At 36.5% G+C, this 26,197-nt stretch overlaps 1 protein-coding gene across 8 annotated transcripts in view; it reads right to left on the bottom strand.

Annotated features, from left to right (window-relative positions):
- NRG1 (neuregulin 1) overlaps positions 1–26,197 on the bottom strand; it is a 983,723-nt gene that overhangs the window by 125,962 nt on the left and 831,564 nt on the right. For 6 of the 8 annotated variants that reach the window (XM_069485242.1, XM_069485241.1, XM_069485240.1 and 3 more), the window contains exons 3-5: positions 25,087–25,208; positions 16,638–16,688; positions 14,775–14,825 (exon numbers count right to left, since the gene is read on the bottom strand). In XM_069485242.1, the coding sequence (XP_069341343.1) occupies positions 14,775–14,825; positions 16,638–16,688; positions 25,087–25,208 (224 nt within the window). The remainder of the gene's footprint in view (positions 1–14,774; positions 14,826–16,637; positions 16,689–25,086; positions 25,209–26,197) is intronic. The other 2 variants (XM_069485251.1, XM_069485244.1) reach the window with 1 other exon arrangement.

The raw sequence follows: 26,197 nt of genomic DNA, 5'->3' as shown, positions 1-26,197 counted from the left end.
ACTTTTAATTACCTACCTTTATAAACACTTCGAAGTTAAAAGTATGAGTATACATACTTACTTTGCTAATAGCTTATTAACATAGAAACTTATCTTCTTCATTACAAAACCAATAATTTTTTACACCACTAGGCTACTTGGAGCATTAGGTATTATCTTTAACCACTATCTCCTTGCTATTGTTCTTAAGAACAAGGTGCGCACACCGCCCACTCCCCAAAAAATCAATGGATTCTGTGTAAATTAAAAGAGGTTTTAAAAATGAGGAGTAAATGAGGTCCAATTATGGGCAACAGAGTCTCAAAGGGTCCTAGATTAACACTGTCAGAGCTTTGCATGTTGAATTAAATGTGCAGTTTAGTCTGCAAAGGTATTCTTTTTATATCTCTTATTTATGTCTACTATAAATACCATAAGCATTCCATTAGCATTAACCCAGTGATTAATGCATGTATCACAGAGTCAGGTCCTAATCAGTGATAATAACTGCCTATAACTATTTCCACAACTGTTCATCTCCCAGGTCTTTTACCCTGACTAACAAAGAAATGCCTACAAAAGTCTGAGAGTTCATGTAGTTACAGGAAACCACATGCATTATTTATAAGGATGCAGAGGCTAGAAAGTTCGGCTGTGCCACTTACCCTAGCAGTAGTAGGCTCTAAGCTATTGGCAATAGGAACCTTGCCAGTGCATTAGAAGATGAGATAGAAGCGATCCCTGCCAAATAAAATAGCTAAGTAATAACAAATGCTAAAAAAAAGGAGAGCCTTGGGGGTTGGAGGGAGACTTGAGATCACTCCTGAAGCACAATTCGGGAGATCACCCAGCTTCTGCAGTCAATACAGAAAGAAGAGCTGTAATCCCAATTAATTCTTTGTGTCTTATCTTTCTCAAGTGCTTGCTTTTTAATTACAGTTATACACTCTTTTTTTTTTTTCAGATGTTACTACAGTATCTGTACACAAATGAGAAATTACAACTGGTAGAAAAGAGGTGTGTGCACAGTAAGAGATTGCAAGTTCGGGTCTAATTAATTTTGTATATGTATTTGTCCACCCTGTTTAGAAACCCATATTATTGTCTCAGTGATCCAGGAAAAATCAGCATGTTTTCCCCTTTGATTTCAAAGAAAAAGAAACCCAGGCACACATAAAAAAACACAATTTCTTATTCTTCATGTGTTCAAACTGATGTATTGCTACAGAGAGATATCTGTCATGGCTTTAAGTAGATTTTGAGATACTGCCATTCAAGTTTCATTTTCTGTTTAATCATCGTCAGTCACTTGGAATTTACACCACAGCACAAGAGGTGGCATGCTTTAAATGTTAACAGCAGCAGGGGAAGAGAATGCCATCTTGCCTAGGCGGGGAAAAAAAAAAACCCTAAAAGCTGACAAAATAAGTTGATCTAAACATGCAAAAAAGAAAACTTACTGTAGGGATCGTTAAAACCAAATAACTGTCCATGCCAATTTGAGATTTAAACAAAAGCTATGTTGTATTTTGCGTCTCAAAATTGATCTGAAAGTCGCTATTAAAATCAAGGATGAAGCACTTGAGGCTGAGTATCCCATGTTTATTCTTTTCTTTGAATAACCTGAGCATTTCGGATATTTAATACATATGCATTTTATCTACCACACTCTAATCAATATCTCCGCATCTCAAATGCGTGTAGTGGGTGGTGGAGGGGGAGAGATTCATGGTATTCCTTTTAAATTATTTAAGTACCAAACGAATATAGTTCGGTCCCTAAAATTTTCCAGTTTTAATGCCATTTATCAGAGCAAATGTGTATACATTTTCATAACCTTGCTTAGGAACCTGGATTCATGGAGTTGATTTGGCCATTTCATTAGAGGAAAAAGGCCATTTCTGAAAGCAGCTGCAATGATCATATGGTCTTTAGTATGACAGAAGTCACAAGGGGAGTTCTCTGAGGCTGTTTTTCTTTCACCCTGAACCTCTGCTGTTCATGGGTGAAAAGAACACAGGATGAGAAGTCAGAAAGGCTAGCAGTGAATCCTGTTTCCCTACTACTTGTTATATAACCTTGACAAATATTGAATTGTCTGACCCTCTGTGAGTCTCTCCATCTATATAATGGGACTATTATATACTATGTGCTATCATATATCAGGTGCTCAGATATAAGCATCTGATGCATAGTAGGTGCTCATTTAAAAATTATTCGTTTTTGTTATTTTTTAATGATAATAAGAGAAAAATCCACCTTATTGAAACTATTGTGGCAATTCCCTTATTCCCAAACAAGTGCCTCTTCAGCACCACAGAGAGGAACAGCGACCAGTTAATAAACAGATTCTCGAATAATTTGTGATAATCCTAACAAAGGAGAAATGAATTCGTACAAGTCACCATGAAGACAAGTATTTGTGATACAATGAAGAAATTCCTTCCAGATGTAAAGACTAGAAATACATTTAATATATAAGCATCTAGAGCATAGATGATTCTCAAAATGTTACAAATTCCCTGAGAAATATTAAGCCAATGTTATTTTTTAAAACTTTGGCTTTAAAGTATTTAAATATCTATTTTGGCGATTTAAGGTTAAGGTGATTTTCTATTAATTGTACATGTGTGCAACTTGAAAAAATGATGATAATTGAACTAAAAATATTCACTAACTCACTGTTGATGTTGACATCCATTTAATAAATACTTCCTGGAAACTGGCATAGTGATATGGAAATAGAAACAAATAAACCAAAATTCCTCCCTTAGTATCTTGCATTCCAATGTGGGAAATGATGTGCACAGTCTGTGTTTTTAAGCAAGAGCTTTCAGACCACTAAGAGAGCAATGCTGGGCATTAAAGATAGTCTAACATCTCAGTATAACAACAAAATAATAAAGGTTTTGCTTTTGCTCCTTGATCGGACAAATAATTTTTTTTTTATAATTTCAGAGCATCATTTTAATAAAATATATCCAGGTCTGCACTTCTAGTAAAAAGGTGGGGGTGGGAGGAAGTTATGATGTTTTGAAAAGTACTGAGATTACAGCCAACCCTATTCTTCATGAAGACTCTCTCTGCCAGAAACTTCTATTAGACTTATTCCTCGATACACTTTTTACCCAAAAGATCACAGCCAATGTTCTAGAAACTTAAAAAAAAAAAAAGTGGAAAGTTTTATTATAAGACTTGTTTCTGTGTGTACACGTAGTATATGTTATGTTTCATTGTTATTTATTTTTTTCCCTAAGCCGGACGAGTTTAAATCTCAGTTCCCTTTACCTGGACTGTAAAAACATTTTTAAACGTTCTAGTAAACCTCTATGTGCCCTTGAGTCATCTATTTCCCTCCTAAAGCTTATCTTGTTTTTACACACAGAGTCTCATTTGCACATACAAGGTAATTCTTCCACCCCCATAATCTATTTATCCTAAAACATACCCAGGGCCTCTTTGTATGGTTTATTTTCTCACAGATAGCTTGGAGAAAGTCTGAACAAAGACACGTTTATGGTTCGGAGCATTAGGGGGGTGAAATTAAGAAGCTGCAATGAGGACTACAGAGAAAAAGAACCCACCTGGATCAAGTAAGGAAAATGCACAAAACTTGTAAGAAAACCCCATTATGGCCACTTAAATAATTTTCTCTCGGATATATGTAAGGCTATTCTTTTTCATGTTCCCTTCATGTCACATTTATCATAAAATTATCCTCTGTGACAAGGTGAATTCCTCCTAGCACATTTCATCAGGGATGAGGCACATTAGATTTTACAACTCTTTTTTGTTTGTTTTAACGCAGCAACTCCCTTCAAAGCTTTATAGACTGAGAATTATTTAAAAAACAAAACCATGATCTGTTTTCAAAGCTACATTATTTGTGAAGGACAATGCATTTTTATAGTCTGACTAAATAGCTACATCTCTAGGTTAAAATAGAGGATGACATTTATACAGAACATTATAAAATAACATTTTAAATATTGTGTCATGGAATATTTTTCCTTAATATATCTTAATTTCCATATGGGGAGTTTGTAGTTGAAAACTTGATCAAATGACACAGAAGCTTCTTGTCAATTAGTCACTACTCTCAATAAATGAATTTTAAGAAAATTGAGGAGGGAATCATCACAAAGGGAAAATTTTGCTTTCAATACTTAATAATCTTAATGGATTAATTTACTTTAATCTTTTAATTTACTATTGGATCACTCAATTATAATTAGGCAAACATTTTCAAATGTACCATTTTTCCTACCTTTGGGTCAATTCAATACTCTTTTAAAAAATTATTTTTAAAAAGTCTTAATGAAAATAAAATTAAGAAATGACAACTTTTCCATATACATTTCCAGGTACGTAAATAAAAATACCTCCTCAGATATGTTACATAGACTTTGTAAATCCATCTAAGCATCAAGGATACATGTCTAATAATCAACAGTAATTCAACTTACCACACTATGATTATGATCCTCTGAATGTTTCCAGTTAAATTTCTAAATTCTTTTAAAAGTTTTGCACACTGCTTTCCTAACCTATTTTTAGTGTGAATTAATTTCTGGCACCTCTTAATCTTCTTAGTCTTTTACTTTTAAGGGTATATTATAGAATTTCGTCATCTTTTTAAATGGAATAAATTTCAGGATTCTGACTTCTTGGTAAAAGGAATGAGCTTTAAAAAATGAAGCAGAAACAATCATTTGGTACTTTAGAAGACAAGGGTAAAATTTTTAAAAAATGATCCAAATATTATTTCCTTTTAAATCACATAACACAAATGGGTTTTCTATCTTAAACAGTATTCTAAAAACTAAAATAAAATAACTTGATTTAAAAGTCTGCCCCTTGCCATGTTCTACTTTCCACGATGATTATGTGTCATTATGCACAATTAACCACAATTAACCTTTTTACTTCACTGTAAACTCCTTCAGACCTATTCATCTCCCCCAATTATCCCCCCTTCTCCCCTCACTACCTCCTAAGAAACATGCATCTACAGTTCCCGGCCTTATGCTAGAATACAGTAGGAACTGGGTTATTAACTATTTGTTTATTTTAATTAAAGAGAGAGAAAGCTTTCAGTGATCTAGGAATCAAAGAGCAAAAACAGGGCCATCAAATTTTATGATCCTACATTCACCACTCACTTGCTATTTGACCTTAGGAGTCACTATCACTATCTATATTTTACTTTCCTTACTATTGAGCTAGAGAGATTAATAGTCCAAAATTCCTTTTAAAAATTAAAAGACTGGTTAAATTTTTGATAATTACAAATAAAAGTTCCGGCAATACTTTAGCAAAGCCAGACATTCTTGTGTGTGCTTCTCTCTCTCCCTCCCTCCCTTTCTCCCTCCTTTCCTCTTTCTCCTTTTATGTTTTTCTCTTGCTCTCTCCTTTTGACATTCTTTAAAAACTTTGTATTCACTCAAGAGGAGATTATGAAATATCTCAGCAAAGAACAAACCAATAGCTCAAATTGGATGAACAAATTCAACCTAAGCCCAACATCATCTAAATACAGGTAGCTAAGAAATTGAAGGGAGATGAGCACAGTTTTAGGATATAACCCCCAGTGGCCCATATAATTGGTTTTTAAGATTTTGCTGACCTCTATGAGACAGAGATAAAATGAAAAGTGCCATTCCAGCACTCTTTGATGATTAGTTGAACTATGTATTCACAGAATCTTTATTAAAGAAATGAATCAAGTATCCAAGCACCTCGTATCCTAGATGCAGTATAACAAGAGTGGAACAGAGAAAAGTGGGAGATGCCCCCAGATGAACTACCAGAATCATTATTTTCTGTAGGTTTAAATGGCGATGTCTATGAGGCTAATAAAGCCTCAACCAGTGTTACTTCACATTTAAACAAGACCTGCTGAGTTTTCCAAACAATATTAAATGAAATGGGTTAAAAATGCTTCTTTTTCTTTTCCAATTAAAAAAAAAAACCACAACAAATCAACATACAATTACTCCAGTAAAAGAAACTAGCAATTTTTCAAAATCTCCTTAATCATGGAATTTTTTAAAGATCTGTATCAAGAACTCTGATTTTTAACCTCTTAAGTTAGAATGTTTTACAAATTTCAAAATGCTTCCCATGCATTTGAAAACTGTAACTCAGTTCTCTACTTTTCTCCCTTTTCTTCCAAAAGGCATAATTTCCTGGGTTAAAGGAGAAGGCATTCTTAAGAACGGTTATAATGTACTAATAAAGAGTCTTTTAAAAAACAATATTGGAATTGTCTTCCGTTTTCTAACTCATTATTTTGTTCAGATTGCTCATCCTGCTTTAGTTTTATTTGCCTAAATTAAACAGAATTTTCAAAATATCTATTTTTAATTTTCCTTTAAGATTCTATTATTAATTATCTATTTCCTGATTTTTCAAAGGTTGTTTGCTCATCAGTTGTAGATGACCATACTGTGGTTTTCCTGTCTAGCTCGCTTTTTCCTTGTTTTGACACAGAACTCCTCTCTGTAGTGAACCTGCACCAGGCTGTCCCCAGGGGGCTGGGCCCATCTGCCCTCACTAACCCCAACACACACAGCAGGGGATACAGGACCCAGCCCCCATTCAACTGGAGTCATTAATCTCCCTGGATACAGTAATTTAGGGGCAGGCATATGATGCAATCAGGGCCAATCAGATTCTTCCCTAAAATTTGCTGTTTGGATAAGGAGTAGACTTTCCCTTCTTTAGAGATTAGGAGCTATAAAGATAGGGGTTTATTTAAAGCCAGCAGCCATCTGCTTGTCAGGCTGAGAAAACCCCCTGAGAATGGAGCTCACTAATGTCTGTAGAGAGGCAAAGCATAAAGACCAAGAAACCAGTAGATTATAGCGCTGCAGGCTCTGGACCAAACTGGTCCCACCATGAATGCCAGTATAGTCCCTTTATATTTAACCTCTTCGGAGCCAAATTTCTATCACTTGTTACTTCCCTAAACTAAGGCACTGTCCAGATTTCTTATTTTGCTGCACTATCATGCTGTTCCCCTTCCCTAGCTTCTTTTTCGGGGAGCAGGGAGGGAGCTTTCTCTTATAGCTTCCAGGGTCTTTTCATTTAAAGGCCTCTTTTCCCATCTTCCTGTATCTCAGATCCCTAGATAACTTGAAAAAAATGAAGACCGATGAAAGCCACCAAGTTCAGCACATGTACCCTTGTCACAATCTTGCTAGCTCTGTCCCCCTAGATGCTTTCTTGGTGTTCCTCTCTGTTTCCATCCTCTTGCCTCCACTGAACCATTTTTTTTTTAATTAAAAAAAAATTTACATACAGGGTGTCCCAAAAGTCTCCATACAAAGGAAAACTTTTATAAAATTTTGTAATGAATATTTTGTAAATAAAGGTACATTTAGCTACAATTTCCCATTTTCCCTAAGTATGGCAACTTTTGGGACACCCTGTATAATCTATTTCACTGCTCTAGCTCTAACGGTTAAAAACATTAAAGTTTCAATATTTCTCTTAAAACAGGCAAAATAAAGATATCCTTCCTTCTTCCAGTTGATAATCAAAGTAATGGAAGATAAAAAAAATGTCGAAGAGAATATTCCAGTAAAAAGTCCCCAAAAGAATAAAATACAGAGAAGTAACTGCTCCATATCTGATAATTTGCTATAATGAATTTAGCTACCATGCAAAGAGTTTCCAGGATTTATGATATTATGAAATAAATTAAATAGTAGTTAGCCTGGAATAAGGCAATGCGTTTCTCTCAAACACCAAACTACTGCAGAGGAAGATGTGGCTATTTGATGAAGATCAGATTCTTTTTTTAATTTTTTTAAAGGCTGGTCAAGTGAAGCAGCGGGAAGGGAGAAGGAACAAAGGAATCTGTAACTGGTTGTGATCAATTAGTTGTAAACACCACTGCACTCGGACCAGCTGAAGATCAGATTCTTATTAGCACAATGGCTTCAACATTATTCCCATCTCTGTAACAGCCTGTCTTGAAATACACCCAACATTATTCTCAAAGTAACAAGTCACTCAGAAAGTTCTAGACCAACAGTTTCTGCCTCCTTTTATAGTATTAAACTCTTGAATCTTATTGCCACTAACTAAGGACTGTCCTGTCCATTTCATTACTCTGTAGATTGTGGAGTGTATCATTTTTATAAAAGCTGGCTTTTGGCTAAGTAGGGTAAGTGTGATTATATTCCTGGAGCTTTATAACAATTCCATTTTGATACCTTTTGTTTTTTTTTAAAGAAAGCCATCCCTCAAGCTAGCTGTACAGATCCCGTAAGACATTTTAATAAATGACCATGAGATTTGAAATGACAAGACTCAGATTTAAATTTCTGCTCTGCCACCTATGTGGTCTTTGAATTTGGACAAGTCTGAATCTTGAGTCTCTCATTGGATAAATGGGATAAAATCTAAGCCACAGAGTTGTGTGAATAAATGACTCAAAATAGGAAAATCTGTCTTATAAAATATAAAGTATGATATAAATATCATCTATTTATATATGCATGTCACACACGCAAACTTACAAACATATACTTTTAGGGTTCAAAAGAATCATTTTGTAAAAGGTTAATTTCAACCGAATACAAAAGGTTAAAGCTTGATCAAAAGTTTTTGGATCATCTCATCCAGTAGTTGAATGCAACGAAAGGCACTGGATGACTTTAGAAACGGCAAAGGCAGAAGTGAAGAATTTGATTACAGTTGCAGGCAGTACTTTAAAAAACAAAGTAGGATACATTCACCTAAAATAAATGAACAGGACATGAAGGCAGTAACTTGCTTGGGCGCATGAATGGCCACGATATACAAGCTCCAACTCTTGTTCCAAGTCACTGTGTTGTCCTAAAAGTCTGTAACTAACTCTCCAGACAATCAGAAAGATGGAGTAAATATTAGTTGGGCAATTTTCTTTTTAAATTATTATTTTATTGCAGTATGATGCATGGTAATTTGTTTGTCATTCTCTACAGTGGGCCGAGCCACCAACCCGTGGAAATGCTGTTTATAGAAATCTGAAAACTCAATTTGCATTCAATTAGAAGTAGCTCTCCGACAGTGACAGGACAGGTTTACATTTCACTGCCAATAAAGATCCAACATTGAAAAGTCATTTTTCTCCAGCTGAGAATCATTTAGCAAAGGTCCCTGCAGTTTCCTCTACCATTAAAGCAGGTAAGTCAGTTATAGCTGAGGGTGGAATGTACGAACCACAGGTCAAAAATCTCACCAATGGACCATCCAGACCTGGTCCAATCTAATCAATACATATGACTGTGCTATTCGCAAGGGAAAATGCTGTATCTTGTTAGGACAGAAATGTCTCCACAGACAAAAGACGTTTTTTCCTGTAGCTCTTTTAGGTGCCAAATCAAAGACTGAATTGTTCATTTCATTCAGAGATTTCAGAAAGGACTTCTTGGATAAGTGCCTTTAAAATGCAGCCTTAGCTGAGCATATATAATATTTTGAAAAGACACTGTGATTTCCTGGCAAAGAACTTTCAGCAGCATCATTTAGGCTGAAAATCATAAACTAGTTTCCTTCTCCAACAATAAGGATATTTTCCAACATTCAAGTTCAACATTCAAGTAAGATGTGAGGATTCCCTGATTATCGTCCTCTTAGAGCCGTATCACATTTTCACATAAGTTCTCTTCCCTATATGGGGGAGGGCAGCACCTTAAAGCAGGGCTGTGCTAAATGATTTACATTCATTTTCTCACATTAGGCTTCCCAATATATGTTTAAGATAAACAGGATCATACAGACAGAAACGGAGTCTCAGGGAAGTTAAGCCATTTGCCTAAGATGACATAGTAATTAGCAGCATTAGTATTTAGACTTAAGAGCATGAGTCCATCCTGTCTGTGTTCTTTCCATTTCATTCACCTGTCATGCTTCGATGTGTAACATTAAGATCCTAGGAGAGTGGGGCGCTGGGGCCGAAGGCTGTAATCCCAGCTACTCTGGAGGCTGAGCTGGGAGGATGGCTCAAGACCAACAGTTCGTGACCAGCCTGGGTAACACGGTAAGACCCTGTGTCTAAAAAAATTAAATTAACCAGGTGAAGTGGCTCCTGACCTGTAATCCCAGTTACTGGTGAAGCTGAGGCAGGAGGATTGCTTGAGCCCAAAAGTTAGAGGCTGCAGTGAGCTATGATTGCACCACTGCACTCCAGCCTAGGTGACAGAGCAAGACCTTGTCTCAAAAAAAAAAAAAAAAATCATAGAGGCCCAACTGGTCCTAGTCAACTGATTTACCTTAATCTACCACACATGCTCCCAACCCATCAAAGGCAACTTTTCAATCCATTAAAGGCTTTTTCTTTGACACAACAAAACCTTATGCATGATAACAGGCTAGTGTACATGCTGCTTGTGGGAATTTGGACAAGATACATCAGTTTCATCTTGTGTAAAGTGGAATAAGGTTTTACGAGAATCATGAGTCACTCACGTAAAACACCTAACACAGTACCTGACACACAGCAAGCCTTCAATCAATGTTTGCTATTATTAGTATTTGAAACACATAGTACTACTTAAGATAATTTCCCAGGGACTTATCTTTATTTTCTTTCCTATGACTATTCATTAGACACTTCAGCTTTCTTTCCCTCATTTATATATTAAATTGGAATGGATGGTGCTTAATTCATTAAAGTGGTTGGTATAACAATTGTATTTTTTACAGCAGTCAACAGAATTGTCTGCAAAATGGGGTCACCAAGCAGCTGGCTCTTCCAAGAGACATCATTAAGCTTGTTCTAAACAATCCATTTACTTTTTTGCTGAATCTATAAAAGGAGGAACAAGATAGTCCTATTGACTGTTTTGTAAAGTTCTTTTCTTTCTAAAACGTGTCACTTATGTGTAACAGAACTCTCATTTAGGCAATTACTTATTACTTTTTAGTCACAGATGCCTCATTTACAATAAAATAAAATAAAATAAAATACATGCCTGCTTCGGCAGCAACATATATTAAAACAAAATAAAATAAGAAAAATAAAGAAAATAATGTTGATCTTTATTGGGAGGATATTATAAGCAGTAGTTTTAATTATAATTAACAACTCCAAAAACAGTGAATGTACAATGGAAGTTTCCAAATTAAAAACAAAAAAGGAGTAATAAAAACTGTCTTACAAAGGGAAGGATGAACAATTCAGATATTTCATCCATATTTACAAAATGGTAGAAAAAATAAATAGAAAGGGTGCTAAAACTGACAAAGTGTTTGTAGATGAAAAATAAGTCCCTTAAGACCTCCAGTCAAGAATGATTTCCTTATTGTTTCAGTGATTTAAAAAATACATTATAGGCCGGGTGCGGTGGCTCATGCCTGTAATCCTAGCACTCTGGGAGGCTGAGGCGGGTGGATTGTTTGAACTCAGGAGTTCGAGACCAGCCTGAGCAAGAGCGAGACCCCCGTCTCTACTAAAAATAGAAAGAAATTAGCTGGACAACTAAAAATATATAGAAAAAATTAGCCAGGCATGGTGGCACATGCCTATAGTCCCGGCTACGCGGGAGGCTGAGGCAGGAGGATCGCTTGAGCCCAGGAGTCTGAGGTTGCTGTGAGCTAGGCTGATGCCATGGCACTCTAGCCTTGGCAACAGAGTGAAACTCTGTCTAAATAAATAAATATGTTTGGCTTCCTTAGAAAAAAAAAAAAAAACATTATGTTTCTGATTAGTATTTAAAGGCATGAGAAAAACGCTTACAATTCATTAAGGAGATAGGGGGATGAAGAATAAGTAGGAAGCCAGAATGAAAAACACTTATTAGAAGAAAATATACTAAATTATTTGCATTATTATTTTGGATGTGTAGGTGGGTGATTTTTGTTTTCTTCTTTGGGGGCTGGAGCGATCAGGCTTTGGAGCAAACATACAGCAGAGGAGATGGACTTGGCAGAGTTCTGAGCACGAACAAGGACATGAACCAACACAACTGAACCCTCTAAAAATGTACCCTGCAGTGAGAAGCTCTCCAAATCTGCCCTGGCAGCAAGGGTGCCCTTCCCATAGAGGGGTGTGCAGGTACGTTTGTACCTGGAGGACTGAAAAGTAGCTGGCTGCCTCTCCATTTTTATACTGACCCCCAAAGCACACAGAACTGTTTTTATTTTTTTTTTTTTGAGACAGAGTCTCACTCTGTTGCCCAGGCTAGAGTGAGTGCCGTGGCATCAGCCTAGCTCACAGCAACCTCAAACTCCTGGGCTTAAGCAATCCTTCTGCCTCAGCCTCCCGAGTAGCTGGGACTACAGGCATGCACCACCATGCCCGGCTAATTTTGTGTATATATATTTTTAGCTGTCCATATAATTTCTTTCTATTTTTAGTAGAGATGGGGTCTTGCTCTTGCTCAGGCTGGTCTTGAACTCCTGAGCTCAAACAATCCGCCCACCTCGGCCTCCCAGAGTACTAGGATTACAGGCGTGAGCCACTGCGCCCGGCCAGAACTGTTTTTATATATCAAATGTTTGCTGAATCCATAGTACTTCAGAAAGGCTTTTCCATATTTACTTTAGAAAACACCAATATCAACAGTTCAAAGAACGTGGCCCAGGCAGGCATGGTTACATTATAAAAGCAGAATTCACTTCTCAAATGCAGGGATTTGTGTGTGTCTCCTTTCTGGCTGAAATAAAGAGGAAAGAAATCTATTCTTCAAGGCTGCTTATTTCTGACTCATGAACATTTCCACAAGAGTCACCCATGTGACTTATTTTTTATATATTTTGAATTTTTAAGTCCAGCTTGTTGTGACTGCTGATTCTTCAAGTTTTCACCACCAGCCTGTACCAAATGGAGGTATTTCTACACCACAGCTTTTCCCTTGCAATGCAGAGTCCTGCGTGAGGCCGTCTTGAAATGCCTCGTGTGCCCCGCGCTGCTTTCACTGTCATGACCAACGCTGGACTAGAATCATGCCCCTACTGCCTTATGTTTTCAAATTACAGAACATATTTTCATGAGATCAAAAACTGTATTCACAAATCAATTCAACAACATTTACTGAGAACCTACCAGGCACGGGCACGTGACCGATGTACAACAATGGCACAGTGACACAGTTTAACATCATGGTACACAGAGCCTTCTGTGTCAGTCCTAAACCATTACCAAATATCAGGAAATAATTCTGCTGAGAGTTAGAGAACAGACTCAGATTTCAAAATTATTTCTCTCTCACCAATACTGTAATGAATAGAAATGTAAACCAAGAGATTCATTTCAGTTCCCCAAAGCTCCAGAAAACCAGAAGAAGTCTTTCTTCCATTCCAAAACTGCTCAGATGTGCTTAAGGACAGTATCCATTGCCCCACTGGTGACAGCGTGCGGGGTTCCAATTACAAGAGTTTCAGTAACTTTATTCAATGAGTCATGAAGGGGAGAAATTATCCTCAGACAAAATGCCAAAAAAAACCTACCCTAAAAAAACCCCCAAAAACCAAACCCTAGTATTTGCTTTTGAATAATAGACACTTTAAAAAAAAAAAAAAAAAAAAAACGAAAGCTCAATATGATTCCTCGTTGCTAGTTATGTAAAATCCATATAATTATACTAATCACTTTATAAGTAGAATTAAATAACAAATAACCCAGCCCAGCAGGGATTACCATTTTGGAGTATAGTATAAGGGTCCTTAGCACACAGAGGAAGCACACATTGAGCTCTTCTTTGCATTTCATTTCCTGTTTGATCTTACTAGATTGTTGCCATCAATTCAGTTACATGATGCTTTATGTAGTTAAAATACAGCCAAAATACCATATTTCATGCAATAAAAGATATTTTTACACCATATAGCTACAGTTCTGGTACCAACCACCCAAAGGGAAAGACTTTAGTCCAAACTGGATCTATTCGAACAGATTGACAAAACCACTTAAGTTGCCAAAAGTACACACTTTCTTTTCAAGAGTTTCCAACCATGCTGATTGCAAAAGGAAATTGTTCCTTCAACACATTCTCCAAATTAGAATAGAATAACTAGGAACATCTATTTATTGAAGAGCTTATCAAGCTGAGAAATGCTTTAAATAAAGAGCCAGAATAAGAAAGAGAAAGATGATAGTTACAAGTTTAATTTTCAAGGTCTGATAAACTCCCCTGCTGAATATCAAAATTGAATAGTACGACAGTCTCAATTTATAAGTATCAAGAACTCTTTTTCCTAGGCCTTGCTAATTTCTGAAATCCCCCTGACACAGAACAAAGCACCAATCAATCTAAGAGTTGTAGAAGTCCATATGCACACAGCACATTTCACATTAAACAGATGAAAACTAATCTGAGATCTTGCCTAGGGACTTGCTTTCAAACATTCTCATAATTAGTCACTTGCCATCAAATTTGAATTAAGGGCATCTATATATAGTGTCCTTACTCCATCACAGCAGACTTTGTATGAGAACTGAGGAGTTCGGAATAGAAGCCCCAAACATCTGGAAATCAAGCTTCAGACAGTTGTCGAAAGCGTCAAAACAAGCTGAAAATAACCTCCTAGACCTCAGAAGCCGAGCAATTATTTTCCAACATTCAAAGTCACAAGATTATCCTAAAACTAACACATATGTTGTATCTTTTAACACTCTTATGTCTACTGGGGGAAAGGGGATACCTCATGGACCCCAAACATATTACCAGCAAATGCCATCTTGCTATCAAACTAATACACCGTCCCTTAACGAGGGCAGAGGATAGAAGTAAACATGATCTTCCGAAGCGGATACCGTCTTGAGTTAAAAACCAGTGAACAGAATATTTCAATGTACTTACATGAAGAAGTATTTGCTCCTTCTGTTGACACTGATATTCTAATGGGAGACTCTATAAAACATAAAAGTGGAATGAGGCTTTATTGAGTCATGCTACTTGGACTCTTAAATTAGAAATTTGCCAGGCTTGGTATCACCTAGAGAAAGAGGACTTGAACACAGTGCAGCAGAAAAGCTGAAGCATCTTTAAGTCAAAGGAATATTCAAAGAGCAAAAAGGAGTATTTTTGTACTCTAGACCTGAAGCCTTTTGAAAGAGATGAAGATGGAGTCAGTCCATCTGCAAAGACATCCCACACACCAATTGCTATGTGAACTTCTGAGAAATACCACTCTACACAGAGCCACACTACAGGTGAGACAAATAATTCCTTCTTGATTTTAAGAAGCATAAAACCAAAAAGAAGAACCCCTATATTTAGAGAGAATGAAAGTCAACTTTCATGCATACAAAAAAAAAAAAAGAGTCAGAATATTTCCAGGCAACTTGGATCGGCATAAACATCCTGACCAAACACAGCGTGGAATAAAGTCCATGCAAGCTCCACTGGAGCAATTACATTCGGATCAAACAAAACATGCTAATAAATAACCAATAGTTAGGGACGCATAGTAGCAAGATTCTTTTAGGTAGCAAGGATAAAGGAAGGAAAACCAGTATTTAAGTACAGACAGAGCATAAAACATCTCACATGCAGAAAAAAAACAAAACAAAAACACGGGACCAATGAGTTTCATTAGTAAGAAATAAGAGAAACTTAGTATCAAAGAAGGCTGAAAAGTCAAAGCCAGAAAGTTATCAAGATTTAAGTCACATATCAGGAAGTAATAGTTACAGTCAAGCTAAATTCCCAAGACAAGCACTATATAAATTTAAAAAGGCCAGGTTCCCAATGGAGTCGGCTAATAAGTCCTTATACAGAAATGCCTGAATGAAAGGTGAAGAAATTCACAATATTCAACTATTTTTTTTTTCTCTCTCCCTTTTCCTCCTTGCTTCCCACCTTTAATATGAGGGAAAATGATGTCTTGCCTCGTAAGTTTATTGTGATTATCAAATACGATGTAAAATTATTTGTAAATAAAAAAAGAACCATGTAAAACCAAGTTACCATTATACCTCTGAAATAGTTTTCAATCTCAGATCTCCAAAAATTTGCTTAAAATATTTTAAAAGCTCTAAGGTTCTATTAACTGTAGAATTAGAGAAAAAGAAAAATCAAAAAAATAAATATACAGTAGATTGATTAAATTCATAGCTAGTGGAGAAATCAACAAAGTATGGTTCCACATGCATCAGTAGAGCTGGGTTCTAAGTAGCCAATATCTGCCCATAGTATAACTGCTATCAGCAAATATTTTAGGCAAGTGAGAAATAAACAAAACCGAAATGCAACAGCATTTTAAAAAGTCAGGCCATAACTTGTTTTTTAAGTTTAATGATCCAAAACTGGTCATTAGAAACCCTAAGGCCAGAGATTAGATACTGATCTATTAGCCAGAAGTATACTCTGGTGAGTCAAAGCGCAGAGGCAGCTAAGAGAAGCACCTAGAAAGATATAAACACTGAGCTTGTAAACCCAGATGTCTCCATTTGTCGCTTGTCTCATGTCACCAAGTTGTGTCTAGAAGTAGTTTTCTTTCTGTCATGTGTGCTTCTCAAGCCCAAGTTCAGACGTACAGCAGGAACCATCCTCCCTTAAGTAAAATCTAAAAAGTCAGAACAAAGTTGAGAAAAGTACTGAAGCAGAAAACAAGGACAGCTGAGATTTAGATGCACAAAGGGTTTTGATTAGTACAAGGAGCAGCCAGCAGCTACGTGTGTCATTCTGGTTAGTGAAATTCGCTGGGCTTCTTTTCCTTACCTGAAGACACATAGGCTCTTTCAGTTGAGGCTGGCATGCCAGTGGTGATCTCTGCAAAAAACAAAAGGTGACAGGATATTATGATGTACGATCAGGAGGCTGGGAGCTGGCACCGCAGCCTGCCTGCTAACTAAAAATGAGCGTAAAGGAAGGAAGTATTGCAACGGAGTGATGAAAGTCCAGGCGTTAGCCATACGGAGAGTGAGAAATGCTAAAAAAGACAGTCCAAACAAACAGTTCTTCTTTCTTGGGCAAAGAGCGTGAGATCAGCTGTGCTCGAATAATTAGGAAGAATTCACTCCTGCCACTCAGGTCAGTGAGCCAGAATCTATGACAAAGAGACAGTGAGCTCCTCAGAAAGAAAAGTATTAATAAGGGAACAGAAGAAGTCGAAGCCATAGAGTCACAAAGCTGCCGTCAGAATTTTTTAAGTGATGGATAGATCTTTGGAAAAGGACATGTCTGTTCAAAAATAAAAGCGAGCAATATTTCCAGTTGGGATTAGTGAAAAACATCAAGTACTGGCGTGGAACTCTAATTAAAATTGTCGATGGTAAACAAGATAATTCAGTTACTCAGGGATCAAGGCAGGGCATAAGATAAATAGGCAGCTCCTACCACAAAGAAATGAAAGATGAACCTGCACACTGTGGACTCGCCATTATCATGAGAATTGTGATAGTCTTACTCAAACTTTGAACCTGCTTTCTTACTGCCTTTATGATGGAATACAGGGTGGTGACCTTGCATAACTAATTCTGTATTCAGTCCTCCTGAAAAGGGCTTCAGTCTGTGAGGATCTAATATTTTCAGTAAGGCACAGTTTTAAGAAGCCTAGTAAGATGCAGAGATGCAACAATGGCTATCATTCAAATTTTATTGTATCTGTAAGTCTTGCCAAATGACTTAATAGTTCACACTCCCCCATCCAGGATAAAAAGATGATTTAAACCTATTGTGATACTATCTACTGTGCAAAAATGACTAGATCTAACTGAAAATCCTAACCAAGTCATGTATGACTTATTTTAATGTTTGAATTAATACTCTGCTAATCATGGAGTTAGAAATGTCATCATCTTTAATACATTGATTCCCACACTAGAAAGAAAAAAATTCTCCTGAGGCCATGGTGTTTTATTAAAACAAAATGATCCTTTCTAATTTATTATTTTGTATTGTTTTCTTCGCATGAGTTATATACAACGCAATCCACGTTTTTAGAATTAAATTGTCAATATTCATTGTAACATTAAGAACCTCAACAAGTAAGAATTTCACAAACCAACTGCAGGGCTTTGCTTCACACGGCCCCGGGCTCAAAACTCGCCTGAGTTAAAAACAACTCACACAGCAGTCAATGTGTTAAATATATACGACCATTTAGGGTTTCCATGATTGGATGAGTCTAGTAGGAAAGAGGAATTGGCAATATGTCTTCAATTTCTGAAATTTCTCTAGAAACAAAAGGTTTCGTGCAATTGAAAGGGAAAAAAAGATGTCATACGAGATTCAGCAGGGATGTTTCAGAATAAGTATCAGGTTAAATATGAATCTATAAAGATCAGAAATATATCTTTAGCAAGACCAAAATGTGTCTTTCCGGTGCAAACTAAAGCTGCATAATCCTCCCTAATCTAGGATTAGGAGGACAAACCATTCAAGGAGTTAAGATTGTTGTCAAGACATCAAACTTGTCTACACCAGTTCTTACACCCACGACAAATGGGACAAAGTGAAAGGACTTAGTACATGAGGACTATGGTATCCGTGGGACTTTGTCAAGCAGCAGGCACTAAATGGGATATTGTGAGCTGGTGATATGGTGGCAACCGTTTCTGAAGCAGCTACAACTAGCTTTCTTGATTTGGGCTATAGAAAATGAAATTGTTCTTCTTAGGGAAAATTTAATCTGATAGAAATTTTTTTATCAAAGATTCACAGTGTTTGTCCTCCTCTAGGAATACCTAGAAGAAGATGAATGTTTCCCAAGGTCACTTCACATTGTGAAGGACTCTCATTCTGTCCTTCACAACTCACCAGTGACATTATGACCAGATTGAAGTTGTAAACTCAAAGTACAGGAAAGCTGGGCAAGAGTCCCAGGCCCAACTCGGATATTAAGACTCTTTTCAAATTTATTTTTTGACAAACCAAGTAGTTGTCCACTGTGACTTTCCAAGAAAAAAAAAAAAAAAAAATCAGAGCTTTTCTATCTCCGGCAGAAAAGACCTCAGATTAGAGGAAAGGTTAACTGTAACATTTCCTATTTTAATTGAATGTTACATAAAAATACCAGAACAGGAGGTTACTACAAAGATGCGTCTATACCGAGACAACTTAAAATAACCTCCCTTCCTAAAATTAGGTATTTATGCTGCAGACCTTAAAAATATCTTTAATGATTATGGTTTCAAATACAAATTTTCTGAATTAATCTTGGGGCAAATATAAGCTCAGAAGTTAATACACATTTCTACGCCGAAGGAGTCTTCTTCATTTTAAAATGAATCTTGCTAATAATAAAAGTTAATATTTTTATAATAATTAAAACCACTTAGCAAGTGTTTTTATGTGTGCTATGGTAGAATTTATAGATTTAGAATCAACTGTTTATTATAAATATGATGGAAAATAATTTTATGTAACACAGACCTTTAAGAAATTATTAAGTCCTACAATCGCCTTGATGTTTATTTAAGCAACATATTTTCCCAAAGTAATTTGGTATATTAAATTTGTTAATTTATAAAGGACATTCCTTCATTAGAGCAAATTAATGAGGATTTAGAATCATCAGGAATTGAACACAGTTGAATTTATGCTGACCACACAAGTAAACATAAGGAACATTGTTATATTTATAATGTTTGTATTCTTTTTTAATAAATTGGATGGATCTGATCTCAAGAAAAAGTTGCAGTGTCTGAAAAAATATCTTCTGGAAAGGAATTTTTCTAATTATTATGAATGTATGACTTGTTTGAGGTTTCATCATGAGCATAATAATTACTAAATATAACTATTTGGCAAAATACACATATACATATAGCATATACCAATATACATATGCTGTGTCTGTGTATATTTCAACTTGCATTTCTGTGACTCTTTCTAAAATCATAGGTCACTGTCATGCATATAACAATTTTGATCAAGTGATTTTTCAAAGATTTAAAAAGTGGGGACACTTATTTATTAGACTGGTAATGATGACTTCAGGAACATCTTTGAGTATCTGAATTCTTCTTGCTCATAATGAATGTTTACTCAAAGTGACTGAGAAATTTTAAAATTAATAAATAGCGTAGATACAGGATGGATACTATGCCTTGGAAAGACAATTCTACCCTATTTCACTCATACTGTTCCTGCTTATTAGTCTTCATGGGTATCCTACAAAATATAAACCACATGGAGACTGCTATATAAATCATAAAACATATTTTATATGCTTCTCAATATAAGTATAGGCTAATCACCAATATCACAGCATTTCCAACAACACTGTCAATTTGAGAGGGGAATAACGCTAAGCCTGTTACCCACATGAGCCAATAATTTAAAGCACCAATTGGTAACTTAATCAAAATGTATAAAAAATAGTATTTTTCTGCTCATCTCAAATGAAACAGCTATTTTATTGCTATGAGCCCAACTGGTCCTATGGGATCTTGAATCTCACGCAAATAATTTTTCTCTTGGTTAAAAAGAAAACTTAGGAGATGATTGATTACTTGTATATTCTCCTGTATTAATCTTTTAAACAAAAGCATTACTTAATTAATTTGAAACCCAAACAGGTCTATTATTCTCTTCCTTATTCTAATGCCCAGGAGTTTTCATAGAGCTTGTTAGCTAAGAATTAATTGCTAAATCAAGATTTCCTATACAAAGACCTAGCCAAATAAGCTACAAATCAAAATGAACATATAGTATGTGAGGTGTGCAAGCATAGTGAATATGGTCTTTTCAATTTTCATCTATGAATTCACGAAAGGAATCACTCATAATTCATGACATATTAATTACTGCCTATGAGATCCGTCTTTATATGAAAACTCAACTACACTTCTTCAGCCTTCCATAGTCCCAGAAATAATTAGCAGATTGCATAGGTTGACATATGACAAATTCTTTTTTCCAATTCCAAATAAAGTAGGGATTGAAAGGCATTGGGAAAGGCAGAAAACATACACATTTCTAAAATGTAGGTTAACAAAACGATTGACTATGCATATATTCTTTTTTAAATGTTTGAAAATAGTGAAAGTACGGTCATTATTTTACTCAAGCACATAATGTTTCAAGAGGGATTTCTTAATTTTTTTAACATTTCATTTATAACTAGTCGCTAACCTAGGTAGATCTAAGCAATTAGCTTATTGCAGAAGACTTTCATGACCTAACCTAATTTTATTCTAATAATTATTATAGCTGTCTTAATGGGATTAAACATAGTTCCAAAGATCAAGGTCATCAAGGAAAAAAGAAAACAGCCTCTCAATGAATGTTTTCCCCAACCTTCTCATCTCTCTTGGAATCTTGTATCTAAATATATTCTAAACATCTTAGCATATAAAAGTACCTGAGTGAGAATTTAAGTCAATCACAAGGAATCCTTTGTACAGAAAGAAATTAGGATAATTAGATTGCAGCAACGTACCAAGATTATTTATCAAGAAGACCTGTACAGAAACTATCAAACCATAATGATGCACTTCTTAGGGAAATATGGGCCAGGTGAGTGAGAGAACACAAAATAAATAAAATGACTAGTATTTCATAGAAAATATGAATTAAAATTTCCCTGGGAGTTCTCCATAATGTAACGTTTTGACACATTCTCACTTTAAAGACTTTTTTTCCTAGGACGCCCAAGGAAACAAGAAATTCTTGAGAATTCCAGTCTCCATCAGCCCAAGTCAACAGTAAATATATATTTAGAAGGAGATGGATTAGCTGTGTGGCAGTTCATCACCACAGCAGAAAGTATCCTTTTTCTGTCTAAAAGAGTGTTTCTGTGCAACCTTTGTTCAGATTTCCAGAGAGACAGGGATGGGACAACACACAGGTGGCACAACTGAGCCCCAGAGAGATCGAGACCCAGTTGAAACTGCTCTGGGAACCAGCCTTGAACGGAATACAGCAAATTCACAGGCACCTGTGGAAGAGGGTGAAGGATCGGGGTGATTATATATTTTCCTTTTGGTATAACTAAGTCCTTGAGGTGCATGGAAGAAAGGGTGTCTCCCCTTGTGTAGGACGCACTGGCCTTGTCAATCATGGTACCTGCCAAGCCACAAGCCCTGGTGGGCAGCACTGCTCTGCCCACAGCCCGTGAGGACAGGAATGCTTCCAGCAGCCATGTTTCTACCTTCACCCTGCCTGGTTGAGCCAATGGTGGGCATCTGATGGTAGGCAGATGATTTGTAAGTTCTCTAGCAGGTCTTTTGATGTGATATGGCACAATAACTCTGCTAATCAGGCTGGGTGAGGTGGCTCACACCTGTAATGCTAGCACTTTGGGAGGCTGAGATGGGAGGATTGCTGGAGGCCAGGAGTTCGAGGCCAGTGTGAGCAAGAGAGAGACCCCATCTGTACAAAAATTAGAAAAATTAGCCGGGTATGGTGGCATGCGCCTGTGGTCCCAGCTACTTGGGAGGCTGAGGCAGGAGGATCACTTGAGCCCAGGAGTTGGAGGTTGCTGTGAGCTATGATGACTCCACTGCACTCTACACTCTAGCCTGGGCCACAGAGTGAGACCCTATCTCCAAAACAAAACAAAACTGTGCTAATCAGCTTCTTGTTAAGAGGAATTTTAACAGGTCAAAGTTTGGAATTATGAAGAAGCATCATAACTGACAGCGGGAGAAGTGAGAAGTTGTAGGAAATAGAAAAAAAAAAAAAAGTTGAGAAAGAATTTGAGGTACATTAAAGGTAGAAACACTAGCAAGAATAGACACAAACTCCCACTGTTTAAATTCTGAGAGATGCCCTGGGTACAATTCCATCTATTATAATGAAGTTCTAGTTCTTCCCCAAAGAATCCCTTTCTCCTACCAGCCCTTCAGCTTCTGTTCTTCACAAGCAAAAGAGTCTCCGTTAGACATCTGCAAACACACAGACGCAGAGTGAACCAGGCTCCACTAGGAATGAAAAAACCTGGGTTCAAGTCCCTTTTTGCTACTAAATATCTTTGTGATGCTGAATGAGTTTGTTTCCTATGCTAAAGCATCCACGTGTTTTTGAATACAATGAGAGGGCTGAATGAGGATGACCCATTCCTAACATTCCAAGAAGAAAATAAAAACAAGACCACCTAGCATAGTAAGTGAGATTCTTGTCTTCCTTCTGATGTTTTGAATAAGTCAGTAAGAACTCATTCCTTTTGAAAGAATTTTAGTTACTTGTTTAAGAATGATGTACTTACAATATTCCATGGACTTCTCTTTATTCTTGCCAGGTAAAAAGAAGAGTCATTATCAAAAACATCTTGACGTTCATTTCTCTGCACTATAACTGGTCAATGCTACATATTCAAATTTGAGCCACCAGACCAAGACTTCAATGAATTAATATGGAAAAATGAATTGGATGTCTCTCGTATGTGAGAAATGTGAAAAGTCGTATTATCAAACTTTCAGTACCCCAAAAATTAAGAAAAAAGGAACCCTATGGGTTTTTGCCAGACATAATATAATGGTAAAGAATTCACTGCTTAATCTTGTCAATCAGAAACCATGCAGTAATCAATATACCACTACTGTCAACACTCAGTGAGACCAGGACAAGAACTCTAATTTTGTTTTCCTGGGACTTTATACTATGCATAGCTACCCAAATCGAATCCAAGTGTCAAAATCATAATTCAACAGCATTAACCATGAGGAGACACATTGAACCAAGCCGGCGACAAACAAAACAACCTTCAAAATATGGTATAGTAGAAGGTAAAGAATTACCCACTGAAATTAATGTTTAAATTTGTGTTTCATGCAGCATCCTATAAAATTCTGTGTGGAGTAAAGTAATACTAGCAAAATAATATTGCTTAACCTAAGCGGATTAAAAAAATAAAGTGATGTTATAGTTACTCATATAAATTTTAAGTGGCTTTTAGATTTTAAACTATAATAAACACAGCTCCTAAAGGAGACGGCTTTTCACAGCTCTCCCTGACTCTCTGTGGAGGAAGATATTTAAAATGAAAGTAATAAACTTTGATTACGCTGCTACAGCACAGGTCGTTGAGAAGTCCAGAGAGGGCTACGCATTAACCTGGATCTTCCCAGCCCTATGTCATATTTTTATCTCACTCCCTTCTCTCTATCCTATTATATTACAGATGGATCAAGCAACAAAAACTGTATCAGTCTCCTATGGAATTAACCCTCAAAGTCACTTTTGCTCTTCCTGTGCTAACCTGGCATTTTTACCTTATCCCTTCCAGAGATCATGTCCTTGCAATGCACACTCTTTCCTGATCTCCCACCGAGAAGCAATGCAACTAGGCTGGGTTTTATAACACATGACGGATTTTGTAAAGGCAATAGTCAAGTGGCTTAATTCAAAAAGGAAAAGAAGCACCAAACGTTTTGAAATAGCATCTGATTATTCTAAGATATTTTAAACAAGCATTGTTAGGTCATCCTCAGCTCCTAGAGATGACTCCATCAAACTGTAGAGTATTGGGGTATTATGAAACAGAGAGCCATCAGCTGTGGTTCTTTTACTTTCCCACAGTAAGCAGGGAGCACTTTCTACCTCTAAGTCATTCATTCATTTGACAAATATTCCCTGGCACTATTCTGAGGAAAGCTGAAGTTAAAGCCATACGCATAGTAGGAAATTCATTGGCTCTAAGACTTTCTCTAATTTTAAAGTTAATAGGCCTAAAAAAAAATTAAACTTTCTAATACCCGGAGCAAGATGTAATCATTTAACAACATGTAGGAATAAAAATTGCAATACTGAGTCAGGACTGTATTTTTGTATACATACGCACAAATGTAATATACATATACTCATACGTATATGTACCTATACATATATGTAGACATATATTTTGTAAGTGTACATAAACATACACTGTATATATATATGAGTGTATTCTGTTGTCAGTAGAGTCAGAGATTTGACTGCCCTGCCTGACCGACTTAAAGGGGGTGGTATAACCTCTTTCTCTTAGCAACCCATCCTGTCTCTGCTACTCGTGACTCTGCTCAAATCCTGTTTTAAAAATATGTGTATACTTTGGGTCTATATCACCTCATGGAGTGAAGAGCTTTATGGAGGAGACACAAGACACTTGAGATACTTGGTTTTCTTTCTATGTTTGTAATTTGTTCACAATGAGATTTAACACACCAGTTATCACAAGTCTTACCACGCGCCTTGATCACTCCTCTTACAGACTGAGAAACAGGATGCAGTAGGACTCCCTTACCATTTGAGTCCACGATGGTGATATTGGCAGAGGCACTGTCATTTCCCAATTTGCTGATCACTTTGCACATATACTCTCCCGAATCAGCAAGTGATGCTCTGTTGATGCGAAGTTCTGACTTCCTGTAAGATCAGGACCAAAGTGGTGTAAGTATAGCTCACAGAAACCCGATAAATACCAAAATTTGTTTTTCTACAGTGTCAGAGTTCTTAAACTCTCTCTCCCCACTATACACATATGTTAAAACACAACTTGCTATGACATCAATTTGACTGCATGATTTGACCCACAGTAAAACTGGGATGAGTGGCATTTAAGCTATACCATGGATATCATTTTAATTTTGCCACTCAAATCAGTAGTTTAAAGGAGGTCTTCTCTAATTTTTCTTTTTACTCCTCTACTACCACTACTAACCACATTATACCTTAGATTTTTAAACCCCATTGGTAAACTTTTTCCTTTCTATATCTAAATCACTGGCCACTAGTGTTTGAGAAGACAAAAAAGTATAAAATCATTTCTTACAAGTCTGGTAAGGACAGGCACTTAATGAAGGTTAGAATAGATAAAAATATTTTGCACTTCTCTTCTCAGTAGAGTAACATCAAGAATAATGTTAATATTGAATGAAGAGGATTTATCATTTCCAAAGGGAAGGGAATTTTTCTTTCCTTGAGATTGTCATTACGAGGAACACAGTACCACGTGAAAGGTTAATACTGGAATAAGAATCCATACAACAGTATCACATACTTTTATACAACTCTGAATATTAAATCATTAGTCACCATGTTTTTGAACATGGGCAGCACTGTGATTTGCATTTGTCTGTGTTTTACTATTGCATATAGCCTGTAATTTAAGTAGTCTCCAGGATATAAAAACTCAGTAAAATTAGGATTGGTTCAGAGTTTACTACAGGCTTTCTAAAGAATACTTCTAAAGCTGGGCATGGTGGCACACACCTATAGTCCCAGCTATTCAGGAAGCTGAGACAGGAGGATCTCCTTAGCCCAAGAGCTGAAGGCTGATTACACTATAATCACACCTGTGAATAAACACTGCACTCCAGCCTGGGCAACACAGTGAGACCCTATCTCTTTAAGAA

The sequence above is a fragment of the Eulemur rufifrons genome, chromosome 12, assembly GCF_041146395.1.
Source record: "Eulemur rufifrons isolate Redbay chromosome 12, OSU_ERuf_1, whole genome shotgun sequence".
NCBI lineage: Eukaryota > Metazoa > Chordata > Mammalia > Primates > Lemuridae > Eulemur > Eulemur rufifrons.
This window is presented reverse-complemented; position numbering and strand designations above follow the sequence as displayed.